At 53.6% G+C, this 16,367-nt stretch overlaps 1 protein-coding gene across 5 annotated transcripts; it reads left to right on the top strand.

Annotated features, from left to right (window-relative positions):
- The first annotated feature begins 1,490 nt into the window (after positions 1-1,490).
- TREML2 (triggering receptor expressed on myeloid cells like 2) lies at positions 1,491-15,011 on the top strand. 5 transcript variants are annotated; one of them, XM_061398128.1, is made up of 6 exons: positions 1,497-1,751; positions 3,820-4,140; positions 6,792-7,212; positions 8,255-8,361; positions 8,650-8,719; positions 12,642-12,728. In XM_061398128.1, exons 1-6 carry the CDS (start codon positions 1,691-1,693, stop codon positions 12,646-12,648), a joined length of 987 nt encoding a protein of 328 aa, XP_061254112.1. In that variant the 5' UTR covers positions 1,497-1,690; the 3' UTR covers positions 12,649-12,728. The 5 variants fall into 5 exon arrangements, with proteins under 5 accessions (XP_061254111.1, XP_061254108.1, XP_061254110.1 ...); XM_061398124.1 differs by having other exon boundaries at positions 1,492-1,751; positions 8,650-12,758; XM_061398126.1 differs by lacking the exon at positions 8,650-8,719 and having other exon boundaries at positions 1,493-1,751; positions 12,642-15,011.
- The last annotated feature ends 1,356 nt before the right edge of the window (positions 15,012-16,367 follow it).

Below are 16,367 nucleotides of genomic sequence, written 5' to 3'. Positions count from 1 at the left end.
AGGAGCCTATGACGCAGCTCCTGGGTGTCAGAAGTCCCTTCTCATTCTCAGCCCTGAGGACTAAGTGAAGGGTGGAGTCTTGAGCCAGATGCTGTGTCATTTTAGCTGGAGCCAGACAGCTGTATAGCAGAGATAGGGTGGGCTGAGAGGAAGTTGAGGAAGCATGCCTGTGTGCTGGCTGGGGGCCAGAGCAGGGGAAGGGGCCCTGGGGGGTGTGGTTTCTGGAGTGGAGATGGGGGAAGGGAAACACTGGGGTGCTTTAGGAAGGCTGCAGCAGGGAGCAGGAGTCTGGACGGAGCTGGTGGGTGATTAGAGATGATGGTAGGAGAGGCAGAGAGAGGGATAAAGATAAGGAGACATGTGAGTATGGAAAAGGAGAGGCAGCTTCTGTGTGTGTGTCTATGTGAGTGTGTATGTGAGTGTGAGAGTGTTAGTGTGTACATAGTGTAACAGCATGTGAGTGTATATGTGAGTATGAGAGTGTGTGAGTGTGTGTATGTATGAGAGTTAGTGTATGTGAGTGTGTGTGTATGAGTGTTTGAGTGTGTGAATGAGAGTGTGTGTGTAGGTATGTATGAGAGTGTGTTAGTATATGTGAGTTTTCCCCTTCTCCAAAGAGATACTGCAGTTATATCACATACCCAATAGGCACCAGGACGTGTGTATGTGTGTGTGAGTATGTACGAGAGTGTGTTAGTGTATGTGAGTGTGTATGAGTGTGTGTATGTATGAGAATGTGTTAGTGTATGTGAGAGTGTGTGAGTGTGTGTGTATGTGTGCCCACATGTGAGAGCACAGGTGCTCCTCCCTGAACCCAAACTTTATACTCCAAGTCTTACAATTTGCATCTTCTTTTTTCTTGTCACTGTGCTGTGTGCTTAGTCACTCAGTCGTGTCCGACTCTGCAACCCCATGGACTGTAGCCCACCAGGCCCCTCGGTCCACAGAGATTTTCCAGGCAAGAATACTGGAGTGGGTTGCCACACTCTAACAGTGACAAAAATAAGGCTACATCTGGGCATGTAAAGGGTTACCTGCAAGTGTGAGCATGAGTGACTGCTCGGACTAGCCAGGAGCCTGGGAGAGAGAAAGGCAGTGCCAGAATGAACGCGTGCATTTAGGAATGAGTGAATGAAACAATGAATGGGAGTTTACAGGAAGCTCCATGTGAATATGGGTGTGTGAAAAATGGGTCTGAGATGCCCTGCTGAAGCCCCGTAGCCTATACCCATGGTCTCTGAGCCAGAGGATTCCAGAGAAGTCTGTACCTGAGGTTCTAGAAACATCACACTCTCCCTCTAGGTGAATAACGGGCTTCAGAGGTCAGCACTCATATTGCACCAGATTCTGGGAGGGAGCCTGAAGAGGGTGAGGAGTCTTCTGACCCTGAGAGCCCTCCCTGGGCGGGGAGGCCCCAGACTGGGTGGAGCAGCCACACCTGCCTGAGGTTTCGAGGAAGAGGGGGCGGAAACTGCCCGGGCACCGCCCTCTCGTAGGCTCTGCGGGCTCCCGCGGGCTGCTGGTCACAGTGGGTCTCACAACTTCCTCACTTCCCTAAATGGGCAACTTCACATTTAGAACCCCAGGTCTTCCCTGGCAGACCCAAATGGCCCGGCCAGGATAGGCCTGGGCCCCTAACCTTGGATCCCTGCCCCGCACTGGGCTGTGCCCATCCCCACTGCATGGAGCCATGCCTCCCGCCTTCCTGCTGCTGTTGCTGCTGCTGCTGTGGCTCCAGGGCCCTGTCTCAGGTGAGAGGGTGGGTGGGTGGTTAGCAGGGAGGGAACGGTCTGTCCCTGGACCCCCTTCCTGCTTCTTTTGCCCAGTGATCTTGTGGGGTTGGAGGAGGAGGAGAAGGTTTGGCAGATCTAGTCGCCCCTTACCAGAGACCAGTGAGAAGTTTCCAGCCGAATAGCTGGCCCTGGGGAAAGCTAACCCAGGCCTCACCAACTAAGATAAAGCCCTGGACCCTCTCTGCACGGGCCCCTTTATCTGCCTGGCTTCCTCAGGATCTCTGGCCAGGGCCACTCCCTTTCCTCACACAACAAGCCCTCCTCCCTTGGGCCTCTGTCAGGAAAGCCCTGTTGGTTCTTTATAAGAAGCATTACCTTATGGATGTGAATGCTGAACTTGCTTTTTCTTGGAACATTGGGGCCACAACACCCATCCCTACCCCCTGTCCTTGGCAGGGAGGGAAGCAATCCTTGAAGCCTTCTCTCCCACCCAACAGCTACTAAATGCTCTTTGAGGGGACCTCACCCAGTTCTGCCTCCCTTGCTGCCATGGCAACCAAGTTACCATTTCCTGTTCAGTTCTGGGCACCGCCTGTGAAAGGGCTGAAAGGTGGGCACACACGATCACAGTGCCCTGGAGATCCTTTGCAAGGTTGTCCCATCTGCACACCTCTCCCAGAAAGGCCCCCCCTGCCAGGGCAGAAGAGTGTCTCCTTGGGTCCCCCAAACCTGTCACCTGCCAAATAATTGAGTGGGATTATTCTGTTTAATTTGCATGGTACAAAGTGATACGAGAGAAGGCGTTATCTTACTCCAAGCCTCAACTCTAGCGGCAGCTGGGTTGGAAACTAAGGTGGACGTCTTGGATCCTGGGCTCTTTCTTGGCCATCACAGCTCTGGGCTCCGTTGGGAAAGCCTGGAGCAACCTGCATTGGGGAAAAGGAGGCGTGGATTGCACACGCACCACGTCTAAGGCGCTGTCCAGGGGCGGTCCTCACAGCCAACCAGAGACAGATGAGAAGACCTTACACGGTCTGCTCACACAGTCAGTGATGGAATTGAGTTTTACCCTATGTTTATTTAGACTCCAAAACGTCTGTTCTCTACTCTGTGTGTGTGTTTGCAGAAGACTCTGAGGGTGTTAGAGGAGTAACTGCTGAGCGGAAGGTGGGTAGAGGGGCGGAGGGCCCCCACCGCAGCCTTCTCCTTCTTCCTGTCCCCTGGCTCGCCATCCTCTCCCTAGTTCTACCTCATCAGACTGTGGATTATGAAGCTCATGTACCGCATCTGCTTCCTAGATGTGGGCATAAGAGGGCAACTTATAAGCAGTGAAGAACTGTAGAGTTCTTTGGTTTAAACACAAACGGGAGTTGATACACATGTTTGGACATACTGAATCTATGGGTTTTAGGAAACTAGAATATTTTAAAATTAAACATCAGCTAGAGTGAACTCAGACAACTTGTTATCTAAAAGATGACTAGAATGAAACTGTTTGTGAAACAAATAACTGCTGTTAATATTCTCCAAGCCTGAATTTTCTTACCTACCTAAGTTCACTGGGCTCTGGAATTTCAGAATGATGGCTTGAGTTTGTGTCTATATCTCATTGAGGGCGGGATAAAACCCTGAAGATGGGGCTTATCACTCTCTCATGGGACTAGAAAATGCCACAAAGAAAAGGGCTGTGTCTGCTAAAGTTCCCTAAATGTAAGGGCTAAGCTTCCTTTGTTAAACTAGGGGCTCCCTGTGGGCTATGCCTGTGTCTCCACCATTATACTGGGAGTTCCCCTGTGTGTATCTAGCTAGCCCTGTATCTTCCTCATCATTTTAGGATTTCTCCAAGGGCACAGGACTACTGTCTTCCCCATCAGTCTGGGAACTCCTAGTGGGCAGGGCTAGTGTCTCCTCCAACAGACCGAGAGCTCCCTGGGGGAGGGGGCCTATGTCCCCCTCCATCAGAGTTGGGCTGTATTTCTCCTTTGAGTTCCATGAGAGCAGAGCAATAGCCACCTGCCTCTACACCACAAGTTTCGAGTTTCGAGATGCTTCCTTTCTCCTTCCTCAACCAGTCGTGTCTCCCCAGGTGCCCCCATGGAGCATGTGTACTCAAAATTGCAGCACTTCGAAGGGGAGACTCTGTCTGTGCAGTGCTCCTACAAGAGCCGCAAAAACCACCTGGAGGGTAAGGTTTGGTGCAAAATCAGGAGGAGGAAGTGCGAGACTGGGTTCACCCGTGTGGGGGTGCAGGGGCCACGCTACTTGCTGCAGGATGATACCCAGGCCAAGGTGGTCAACGTCACCATGGCGGCCCTCAGGCTCCAGGACTCGGGCCGGTACTGGTGCATGCGCAACAGCTCCGGCATCCTCTACCCTCTGATGGGCTTCCTGCTGGAAGTGTCTCCAGGTGAGCAGGCCTGCTGGGGCGCTGGGATGCTGGGGGGTGTCTTCCCGCCCTGTAGTCCACTGACATCAAAGATAACAAGGATGATAATAATCCCTCAGTGGGCATGATGGACAGTGGGATTTTCACAGTTCTCTCACAGACACCTTCATGGGCATTTTACAGATGAAGAAAATTAGATGTAAAAAGTCCTTTGTGGCTCTGACCTTGTTCAGGATCACAGAGCTAGCAAGTGGACGGGATGAGATTCGAACTCAGGACTCTTTGTATTTTGTTTTAGTCAATCATTTGTTCAGTATTTATTCACTGTGCCCTGATTCTCTGCCAGGCACGATTCTAGGCTCTGAGGACACAGTGGTGAGTAAAACCAGACACATTCCTGTCCTATGGGAGGTGATAGGCAATAACACATCATCCGACAAACAGTTGCAGATAGCAGTGAATGTTCTTAAGCAAATAAAACAATGGGATGTACTAGGAAGTTCTGTGGTGGGGGGAGCGACTGAGTTAGTGGGGAGTCAAAGAAGACTTCCCTGAGCAGATGACATCATGCAGAACCTGTGTGGGATGAGAGTTTTCTAGTCCTGTTGAAAGTGGGTGGTTCAAAGGGCTTTCCAGGTGGGGAGAACTACATATGCAAAGGCCCTGAGGTGAGAAGAAGCTGGTGCGTATTGAGTATTGGGCAGAGCAATAGAAGATGAGGTTGGAGAGGCAAACAGCAGCCCTGATGCCCATGATATGGGGGTCTGAGTTTTATTCTAGGTACAAGAGGAAGCTATTGGAGAGTTTTAGAGGGTGATATTGTGCCTTGACCTTAAGATGATCAAAGCTCTCTCTTTAGTATGGAAAAGAGAGGAGGTCCAAGAACGAAGCCTGCACTCTTTCTACATTTACAAGATAGGAAAGGGTGAGGAGCCAGACAGAGAGCCTGCAGAAAGCTGCCAGTGACTGTGAAAATGACTTTCCACCCTTCCCGGTTCCTCTAACCCAACTGCATCCCCATCTTGTGTTGGGTCTGAACTTGGGCAGCTGCCATCTCTAAGATGCAGAGCAAATCTCATGCTTTCCTTCTCCAGTTCTGCTTTAGCCCCAGGGAAGTAGTCAAAACCAGTTTACTGAAGTCTTCATTTGTAGGGACACAAACATGAAATTGAGGGTGGGAGGAGAAGGGGACGACAGAGGATGAGATGGTTGGATGGCCTCACTGACTCAATGGACATGAGTTTGAGTAGACTCCAGGAGCTGGTGATGGACAGGGAAACCTGGCATGCTGCAGTTCATGGGGTCACAAAGAGTCAGACACGACTGAGCGACTGAATGGACAGTAAACATGAAATGGCTTTCCCCTTAGTGTATCTTCCCGCTGCACTGTTGGGTCTCACTTTCCTTCTCTGGACCACACTTTGGGGAGATTCCAACTTTGCATACCTTACTAGGAAATGAAAAATCTGCAAAACTTCTACTCTTCCACTGCATCTTGAAAACTGAGCTTTCTGGCCCCAGGCACCTGAGGTGGGAAAGGGGGACAGCTGCTGTCCAACCTCCCTCCTTCATCACAGGAGGTAGGGGAGGAGGGTTCCTCTCCATCATCTTCTCCTGGTCCTGTACCTCCCGACCCGTTGGCGTACTGAGGTAGGGATGAAGGTGAGGGAAACGGTTGCGTGACCTCACTGACCCTGCAGGAGGTCTCTCTCTCTGTGGACGTTACTCCTTTTCTGCCCTACTGTTAGATCCTCTGTGGCCAAGTGCTGGCTCTCCCAGGGCAGCTGTGTGTGTTCTTTGAACGGGTCCTTTGGGGGTCTTCACACTGCTCACCAGGATGATTTGGGAGATCTGGCTCCAGGTTGGCCTTTTCCCCTATCCCTACCTCACCAATTCTGCTTGTTCCGGTTCCCTCACCTAGAAAAATGGGCACCTTCCTTGGGGAGGCCCTCAGAGAGCGTCCGTGCATGCATGGCAGTGGCATGCAGCCACAGCCCTCTCCCCACCACAGCACCCCTTTGTCTCTGTTCTCCTGTTTCCTGATGAGATCGGCTCAACATTGCTCCCTAGACTGAGCCCTCACAGCTCCTGCCTGCTCCCCTTCCACCAACCAAACTCCAGCCTTCTTCTAGAAAAGGGGATGGTGAAGGCCTGCCCTGATGCATGGGGTGGTGGGACCAGTTCGGGTGTCTCTTAATAAGCCCCCAAGGAAGTCATTTGACCTCACTGCTCATAGTGTACTTGGGAATCGAGGTCTTTGATGCGTCCTCATCCTCATCTCCGGATCCCAGTTACCAACTGTGGAGCAACTGGGAAAGGTCACATTCAACGTCAGAGCAGAGAAATCTCTGACTTACAGGAATGAGGAAGGTCCAGAGAGTGACAAGAGAGGTGGGGGTAGGGAGGGAAGTGTCCTCTCGTCCCCGTGGCCAGACAGGGGACACTGAGAAACTTGGGAAATACTCTTCCTTCTTTGCTGTGCCTACTTCCTCCTCCTTGACCTCACCCTCTGGACACACACACACATGGTCCCTCAGCAAAGCAGGGTCCTAGGTCCAAGGGACAGCCTCCCCACCACCCCAGTCCCCAGACAAGCGTGTGGGCTGCCGTCAGCTGCTTCCAGAACCAAGACCCCAACCCAGTCTCACCTTCCTCCCTTTCTGGTCCCTCAGCCTCCATAACCAAGGGAAACACTCCTCTCACGAAGCTGCCCAGCATTTTCCAGAGTGAAACAGTCGTTGCCACAGGCCCAGCGCCCACCTCAGGCCCTGGGAGCCCTTTCATCAGCCGAGGGACAGTGTTCACAGCTGGACTCCTCACCTTGGCCAGACCTCTGCCTTCTCCCACCTCAAGGAGCACCAGACTGACTTCTGTGATGGGCTCCAGTTTCTCCAGCACTAGCCTGTCCACCACGGGGCCTGGGAGGGCCACCGGGTCCCAGACTGCGACTGTGTCTCCCAGCAACACCCGAGCCTCCGCTGCAGCCCTAGGCTACACCTCCACTAAGGCCGCGCACCTCTGCACCGTGGGAGCCCCCACCATGGGAATGTGCCCCACCAGCAGAACTCTCCTCAACCACTTATTCCCCAGCAGGTACCTGGCGCGGGGGCTGGCATCGAATGCCGTTTTCCCAGACATGGGAACAGACTGCCTGAGCAGACCGCAAGGTGCAAATGTCACAGCAGAGCAGCCCCTGTCGCACTCACCACCCTACTGGGAATCCAGTCTGGGCTGCTGCTGAATGGGTGATGGGAAGCTGGGACGGACAAGGGACAGAAAGGATGGCGGCGGGAAATGAGGGTGGGGCTGGGTCAGCGCGGAGTCTGAGGATGAAGAGGAGAGGGTCAGGACTGCACAAGGGGAGCATCTCGGAGAGTAGGAAATGGGGACACTTTAATGTGGATTCCCCCAGGTGTGGACTTGGAGACCAGGATACATGTTGTACTTGGAACACGGGACAGAGCAAGGGGAAGTGAGTCAGGGAAGGGAAGGCAGCAGACGGAGCACTTGCACAGGCTGGTCATCACCGTGGGCAGCAAGGGCTCAGCCCCACTGGGGAGAGTCCGGAATCCAGTGTCAGGCAGCCGTGTGGAGGGCGAGGAGGCCGGGGCCTTTATGTCCCACTGTTGGTGGTCGATGGGGGGCTGCCTGCTATGCATGGCATGGAGGGCACCAGCGACAAGAGAAAGCCGTCAGACCAAAAGTTTTTTTAACGGAGGTGCTGATGACTGGTGTAGATGGAAGTGACGTAGCAAAGGGGGATACAGGCAGGTAACCACAGCATGTGTTCTGGAGGACAGAGATGGGAAGTGCCATCCTCGGTCACCCTGGGGAGAGTAAGACTCTTGGCCTCTTCTGTCACAAATGGGTGTCTCTTAGAGCCCCCGCCCTCAGCAGAGAGGACTCCCCCCAATACTGGAGAGACGCATGCCTTTGCTGGGGGCTGGGGGCTTCGTCCCCCTGACCTTTGAGCACCTCACTTCCTTCTCCCGCAGCTCGGTCCCCAAGGAAGAGAGGCCGTCTCTCCCCGTGGGGACTGGCGGGTCCCACTCTTCTTGCGTGGGATGTGGGAAGATGTGGGCCCGGGTGGGGTGCCCAGTACTCATCTTCTCCTGGCCCTGTCCTGTCTCCCCAGATACCTTGACTTTTATCCCATGGTGCTCGTCGGGGTGCTGGCACTGCTCCCCATGCTTGTGATGCTGATCGTGGTCTACGGCTTCTGGAAGAAGAGACACATGGGAAGTGAGTAGAACCCAACCCTCGCAGCCCCCCAAGGACAGAGCGCTGGGGAGTCTGACACCCTTTCCAAAGCCCGACTGCCCCCAGTCTCCAGGCGGTCGGTCCTCACCTGCGTCCACTCAGGAGGACCATTCGACACCCAGGAGAGGGGGAGGGTGGGCAGGCAGTGACCGCTCAGTGGAACCTTCTGGGGCCCAGCCACTTGGAAGCGGAGGCAGAGGCAGAGCGGCTGGCCTGGGAGCTTCGGGGGCTGAGCAGGACTGCCCTTTGCATCTCTCCCCGTCCTCGCAGGCTACAGCGTGTGCCGTGACCCTGCCAGATCCTGCAAGGACTCGCCTGCAAGACCGGAACCTCCCTGGAGGTCCGCTTGGTCTGAAGCCACTCAACTGTGGGGTGGGGAGGAGCTTCTCCCAGAGGGGCCCCGGGATACCCCCAGAAGACTCCTCAGAGGAGGAGCGAAGACGGGGACGTGTCTGGGTTGGAGCCGGGCTGGGGGTGAGGACTGTGCAACCTGGACTCAGGTCTTCCTGGAACCAGAGGCTGTGCCGCATCTACTCGGTTCCCCTGGGCTGCTGGGAACCTGGCGGGGGTGGGAGTCAGAGCACGTGGCACTAGGCAAGAAGTCTCTGAGGGTTTGGGGCGCCACTGAGATGGTTCTCCTGGGAGCCACAGATCCCAGGGGCCCCAGCTAGGTGGCAGACAAGCCCCGAGGGTGCTGTTTGCAGACAGAGAACCTCTGCTACATTCAGCCTCGGAACCTCTTACTACAGAGCTGAGGGGGGAGGGGTGGACAGCTGGGGCCACTGTCTCCCGACCCAGGGCCCTGTCCTCAGTTTCCCTCTGCTCCCCTCAAGCGTCCCTATGCTCCTGGGGGAAGAAAGAGTCCCAGAAGCAGCTTATGTCACAAGGGTCCCACCCCAGAGGAGAAACAGTGACTAAGAGGTGGGGGTCGATAGAGGCCCTGGGGACCCCAGAGCTATCTAAGCCTCCCAACGCCCTGGGCCGAGCATCCTCTACCGGGCCTCCGTGTGCCCCCTGGCCTGACCACAGCTGCTTGTCCCTCAGGTCCCAGGTGCCAGTGGAGCCCACGCCCCCACTGCTGCCTGCTCTGAGAGCCCTTGCCTGCGGGGCAAGCCTGTCCCTAGACCTGCATGCAGAGGCTGACCAAGGCTCTTTCCCCCAGTTCCCACACCCTAGCTCTGGGTCTGTACTCCTGGAAGGGATGCAAGGGAGGCCTGGGGTCCACTGGAGGGGAAGTCTTAGCTCAGAGAAAGGAAGGATCACTTCCCTCCAGGGGACTCATTGTTCCCTGGGAAAAGAGGACCCAACGGTGATACAGCAAAGACAACTCAGAGCTGCCCGCAGCCTGGAGGAATTCCCTGAGCTGGGAGGGGGCAGGGAGGGGGGATGGAGCCAAGGAGCCTGGGTCAGGGGCGCAGTGGCCAGAGGAGTCTCTCCTGCCCCCCTTCACCCCCCGCAGCCCGCCCTCCAGCTCATGGCTCAGATTCAGCCTCTTCAGCAGCAAAGGCTAAAGAATAGGGGCTGGATTCCTTCCCTAGGGAGGGGTGTCCACCAGCCTGGGGCCACTGGATGAGAGCCTTGGGGTGGATGTAGCCTCTCTGCTCTCAGCCCTGGGTCATAGCCCTCCTTGGTAGGACAGCAAACATCAGTGTCAGGGGAGTGGCACAGAGGGGCCTTGGTGGGCAGCCAGCCCAGGGTCTCCACTCTAGGGTGGAGACGGGGAGAGAGGAAGGGGCAGGGGGCAATCCCGGCGGGGGGGACAGTAGGGAGGCAGCCCCTCTGCCCTGTGTCCAGGAGAAGACACTAGAGGGGAGACTCAGACTGAGGAACTGACAGGCCTGGTGCGGGACACACACGCGTGCGCACTGATAACCAGCCTCCTTATCAGGAGGGTGTGGCCCACACCTGGTGTATAACCAAGAGGGGGTTAATTTTCCCCCCGAAAAGCGCACACCTATGGCCCTGCCCCAGTTGAGAGCAGGATGTCGGGGAGAGTACTGCAGGGGCTCAGGACCGGGACCCAGGGGTGCACCTGTCACATGGGACCCTGGGCAAGTCACTGACCCTATCGGGCCTCACGTTTCCTGTCTTGTGAAAGGGGACACTAATTCCTACCTCTCAAGACTGTATTCAGGATAAAACGGAATAACACACGAACCTCACACAACTGACAGAAAGACTAATGCTTGGTCCTCCAGTTCTTTTCCAGGTCTGATGCTTGTCACATTCTACCTTTAAGACCGTCGGACCCTAAGTCTCTGTTTTGTCCTTGACTGCAAAGGGGTAGAGAGGGAAGAGGGCCACATGGTCTGGTCCCAGGAGGTGGGGCTGGACGCAGGCAGAGGCCTCTGTGCCCTGATGTTATATAGGGGAGTTGTTAGGGGGACCAACCATCCCTGTTTGCCCAGGATGAGGGGCTCCTGGAACCAGGTGGACCTGCCTGAGCTGCCCACCCCTGGAGCCAGCTCTCACATGGACTCGAGCTAAGGACAGACACACAGCGCTGGGGAGGTGCAGACCATGTCCCCAGCTCCCCAGCCCTTAGGGGCCTGGGTGGTGTTTTTGGACCTCTAGGCCTCCAGGACATTTTCCTTGAAACCCTGGCCTCTCACTTCCTGCTACCTGTTGGCCCTTCTCCCTGGAGCTCCAGGAAGACCCACATCCTCAGCAGATCCAGGGCAGGCCAGTGCAGGGCAGGGGAGGTATCAGGCAGGCCAGGGTTACTGCTGCCTTTGGTGGACGAGATGAGGGACTTTCTGAGCAGTGGGTGAGGCGACAGGACACACCTGTGAAGGGTTTCCTGTCATGGCTAAGGGAAGGAGCAAATAAAGAAAGCCCAGCACCCACGGGATGTTTGCTCTGTGAGCCCTGATCTGAGCCCAGGGGACACACGTGTTCTTGCTGCGGGGCCAGCAGGCGAGCCTGGGGTTCACAGTCCCCCGTGGCTGCAAATGGGCTTCTCACTCTGCATCAGCCTGGACACAGCTGTGCTGTGTGGCCGGGCTCCTTCTTCAGGCTACGGGGCTTCCTGCCCCGGGGCTGGGAGTTGTGAGGGCAGAAGGTGGCCTCGAGTCTGTCTGGAGCAGACCCCTCTCAGGGCAACCCGTTTCCCTCCATCCACTGACACAGGGAGTCTGAAGCCCTGGCAACCCTTGCCTTCTTGGCGATCCTGAAGGGTGGCCTGTCTCCAGAACTGCTCCTCAAGTGGCCCAGGGAGGTCTGACATCTGCCCATTCTGTTTCCCACCTTTTGCTTCCCCAGCCTCGTCCCTGAGCGTATAAACCTCCCTGCCAGTTGCTGCTCCCCATAAGCCCGATCTGCTCTGCGGCTTGTTTACGGACTTCTCTCTTCTTTGTTGTTTATTAACCATGAACAGCCTGTGACAATTGTTTTTCTGTAGCTCATCTACTGACCATTATTTTTTTAATGTGTTTGATTAGTGTGGCCTTTCAACAACCACTATGGACTGACAATGGCCAGCTGGGGGCTGGGGTACAGGCAGGACCTGTGGGGCGGAGATCCTTTCCCCTTCTCTCTCCCTCCCCATTCTTTTGCACCCATCTCCCTCTCCCCACCTGTCCCCTCTGGTGTTCACACCCTCAACTTTGCTCTCTCCTACCCTTGCCAGGGACCCTCCCTGCACCTCCATTCCTGGAAATGACTCTCCATCTCCCCCTACCCCCTTCTTCAGTCCCCATGGAATGTGCCAATCCCCAAGCAAGCCTGGATGGGAAGTCTCTGACCTCTGGGGACCTCAGAAGTGTTGCTGAACTCTCTCACTCACCTTCGGCCCCTTGCTTTTTTTCAGTGGAGAGGAGAAAGTTGAGGCTTGGGAGGAAGAGGTCGGATCGAGAAGGGAGAAAGGAGGAGGAAAAATAGGTTCTTAATTTGTTAACAAGTCCAAGTTTGCACTGCTTGCCGCACAACAGGAAAATAAATGGGACATGGAAGAGCAACTTCATTTGGAAAGCCAGCAGAACGGGCTCAAAGAAATGTCTTACCCGAGTCAGAATTCAGGCTTGTTTTATACTAAAAGTCTGGGTATTGCAGACTTTTTATACTAAAAGTCTGGGTACTGCAGACTTCTTGGTGTCAGCCAGATGCTGGAGGGGAGGTGAAAATGCTTTGTTTTGGTAGTTCCTGTAAACTTCCAATAAGACAAATGTTATTCTCCATTCTGCAACTTTTTATCTCTGCATGAATGGAAAAGCATTGTACCTTTAAAGTTCAGAGCCCAAAATGGGCTGTTATGTGTCTTTCAGGCTATAAACAACATTCTCAACCAGAAGCAAAAGCAATCCCTGGTGGTCCAGTGGTTAAGAATCTACACTTCCATCATAGGGGGAAGGAACTCAGATCCTGCATGATGCGTGGTTCAGCCAAAAAAAAAAAAAAGGTTAAAATAAAAGAAACCTGGAAACAGTGTCAGACTTTATTTTTTTGGGCTCCAAAATCACTGCAGATGGTGACTGCAGCCATGAAATTAAAAGACGCTTACTCCTTGGAAGGAAAGTTATGGCCAACCTAGATAGCATATTCAAAAGCAGAGACATTGCCAACAAAGGTCCGTATAGTCAAGACTATGGTTTTTCCTTTGGTCGTGTATGGATGTGAGAGTTGGACTGTGAAGAAGGCTGAGTGCCAAAGAATTGATGCTTTTGAACTGTGGTGTTGGAGAAGACTCTTGAGAGTCCCTTAGACTGCAAGGAGATCCAACCAGTCCATTCTGAAGGAGATCAGCCCTGGGATTTCTTTGGAAGGAATGATGCTAAAGCTGAAACTCCAGTACTTTGTCCACCTTATGCGAAGAGTTGACTCATTGGAAAAGACTCTGATGCTGGGAGGGATTTGGAGCAGGAGGAGAAAGGGACGACAGAGGATGAGATGGCTCGATGGCATCACTGACTCGATGGACGTGAGTCTGGGTGAAGTCTGAGAGTTGGTGATGGACAGGGAGGCCTGGTGTGCTGCAATTCATGGGGTCGCAAAGAGTTGGCCATGACTGAGCGACTGAATTGAACTGAACTGAACTGATCCCATATGGAAAGGCAGGGAGACAGGCTGATGGGGAAAAGGCTGGGCAGAGAGAGTCAGAGTTCCCCGGAGCCTCAAGCAAGGCTCAGATGTAGCACCTGCAGCTGAGGGTCCTGCCTATAGGCTGAGGCCTCCCCTTCCTCTCCAGGCTGCCACTTCCCAGGCCGGCTTTGGTGGCTGAGCTGAATCCCCCGGACTCTGGCTCTCTCCTCTCAGGGGCTTGGTGCTGTCTCACTTCCTTCCCCTCGCCTGAAGTCAGGAAGAGGGCCCATGGCCTGGGAAGACAGATACCGGCTGCGCCTGTCCTGCTGGTGCTCTGGGCTCAGGTGAGGGGCAAGGAGTGAGGGCAGAGGGAACAGGACAGGAGGAGAGGGAGACGGACGTGGAGGAGGCTGTGAGGAGGAGGGGCAGGGGACAGTGGCGCTGCGGCGGGGGGCAGCTCTGGGGCTCATTCTGTGTAAGCACGAAGAGGGTGGCTCCTGTAGGGGGAGGCCCTCATCTCACAGCCCTGCATTGGTGGCTGGGGGGCTTCCTGACCGGAGGGTTTATTCTCAGGCTGCCGGGAACAGAAGCCAGAGTTGCCGCATAAACCGCAGGATGAGACAGTCTCTGTGAGATGCTGATACCCACCCCAGCAAGGCTTAAAGTTGAAAACCCATGCAGGGAAGCATCCGCATATTATTGTGGTGGTTGTTCAGCTGCTCAATCGTGTCCCACTCTGTGGTCCCATGGACTTCAGCACGTCAGACTTCCCTGTCCTTCACTATCTCCCAGAGTTTGCTCAGACTCACGTCCATGGAGCTGATGATGCCATCCAACCATCTCATTCTCTATCGCCCCCTTCTCCTTTTGCCCTCAGTCTTTCCCAGCTTCAGGGTCTTTGCCAAAGAGTCGACTCTTTGCATCAGATGGCCAAAGTATTGGAGCTTCAGCTACAACATCAGTCCTTCTGCCTCAACATCAGTCGTTACAATGAATATTCAGGGTTGATTTCCTTTAGGATTGACTGGTTTGATCTCCTTGTAGTGCAACGGACTCTGAAGAGTCTTCTCCAGCATCACATTTCAAAAGCATCAGTTCTGAGCACTGAGCACCAGTGTTCAGCCTTGTTTATGGTCCAACTCTCACATCTTACTGGAAAAACCATAGCTTTGACTAGATGGACCTTTGTTGGCAAAGTGATGTCTTTGCTTTTTAATACACTGTCTAGGTTGGTCATAGCTTTTCTTCTAAGGAGCAAGCATCTTTTAATTTCACGACTGCAGTCACTGTTTGCAGTGATTTTGGACCCCAAGAAAATAAACTGTCTCACATTTCCATTGTATCCCCACCTATTTGCCTTGAAGCGATGGGACCAGATGCCACGAGGTGCATTTTTTGAATGTTGAGTTTTGAGTCAGCTTTTCACTCCTCTTTGACCTTCATCAAGAGACTCTTTAGTTCCTCTTCAGTTTCCGGCATGAGGGTGGCGTCATCTGCATATCTGGTGTTATTGATATTTCTCCTGGCAATCTTGACTCCAGCTTATGCTTCATCCAGTCTGGCATTTCACATGATGTACTCTGCATAAAAGTTAAATAAACCAGGGTGACAATACAGAGCTTTGACATACTCCTTTCCCAATTTTGAACCAGTCCATTGTTCCATGTCTGGTTCTAACTGTTGCTTCTTGATCTGCATATAGATTTCTTAGGAGGCAGATAAGGTGGTCTGGTATTTCCAACTCTTAAATAATTTTCCACAATTTACTGTGATCCACACAGTCAAAGGCTTGAGTGTGGTCAGTGAAGCAGAAGTAGATGTTTTTCTGGAATTCCCTTGCTTTTTCCATGATCCAACGGATGAGGACAATTTGATCTCTGCACATGGTTGTACTGTGTTAGTCACTGGCCCAGGCTCTAGATAATCCCCGGGAGCCTCGATCTTCCAGTCAGGCTGACCTCAGTTTGGGCTCCTTCATCGTGACTTTGCTGATCTCAGGGCAAAGGACTCGGGATTCTATTGGTGTGGAAGCCACGAGTCTTCCAGGAGCTCTGGTCGCAGAACCATCTGTCTGGTGTGTCCCAGGCATCTTCCTTTCCTCCTTTTGTGCCTCTCAGACTTCCTGAATCACAAGATGTTAGAGCCAGAAAGGAGTCTAAAAATCACTTCTGGCCACTCTTTCACGGATGAAAACTGGGGCCCCTTCCTCAAGGTCTCTGGCTCGTCAGGGCTAGAACCAGCCCCAGACCTCAGACCTGCTGGCTTTTGGTGGGCTCTGCTTTCCCCATCACATACATTTTTTCGAACATTTATGTTGCTACCCACAGGACTCCTCCATCGACATGTGATGTTCGCAGAGCTTCCTCAGGCTTGAACAAGACTGACTTCTTGGTCCATTACCAGGCATCCCTGATCCCCAACTTCTCCTAAAGGGCTCTGCTCAAGATAGGTCACAGGTAACCGGGTGGGGGTCACGAAATGTGGATAGAAAGGAGACAGTCAGGCATGAGGCAGGCATGAGGCCCTAGGGGGTGGGGATGAGCAGCCAAGAGCTCAGAGAGCCTGAAATTGCCCCTAATAGTAAGAAACCTTATGTGTCAGAGTGGGAAGTCTAGGGTCATCCCTAGCCAGAGGCCCTCAAACACTTCTCCTAAAAATTTCAGAGTTGCAAAGCATCCCCTGTGTTCTTTAGGTTGGTCAGGGCTTGAAAGGTAACTTCCAAGACTCCCACCCTGTGTGAGCCTGTCCAGCCATTTGGAAGCCTGAGGACCCAGATCAGCTGCTGGCTCATTTACTGTCTAAGCCTTGACTCACTTTTATCCATGGAGGGCATGGGGCTAAGCTCTGGGAGGGAAATCAAAAACTTTGAGACCCCATCCTTAGCTGGAGAAGCCCATAGCCCAACCAGGAAGTCAAACATGTAAATAAAGGATTATTTACATGTCTGTATGATGTTACGTGTCATACATGTA

Source organism: Bos javanicus, chromosome 23, assembly GCF_032452875.1.
Source record: "Bos javanicus breed banteng chromosome 23, ARS-OSU_banteng_1.0, whole genome shotgun sequence".
In the NCBI taxonomy this organism is placed as follows: domain Eukaryota; kingdom Metazoa; phylum Chordata; class Mammalia; order Artiodactyla; family Bovidae; genus Bos; species Bos javanicus.
This window is presented reverse-complemented; position numbering and strand designations above follow the sequence as displayed.

Bases quoted from the DNA above. Each gene is read 5' to 3' on its own strand.
- TREML2 (XM_061398124.1), top strand. From the start codon at position 1,691: ATGCCTCCCGCCTTCCTGCTGCTGTTGCTGCTGCTGCTGTGGCTCCAG. The intron at 1,752-3,819 runs GTGAGAGGGTGG...GTGTCTCCCCAG, and splicing joins GCTCCAGGGCCCTGTCTCAG to GTGCCCCCATGGAGCATGTG. The intron at 8,362-8,649 runs GTGAGTAGAACC...CCGTCCTCGCAG, and splicing joins GAAGAAGAGACACATGGGAA to GCTACAGCGTGTGCCGTGAC.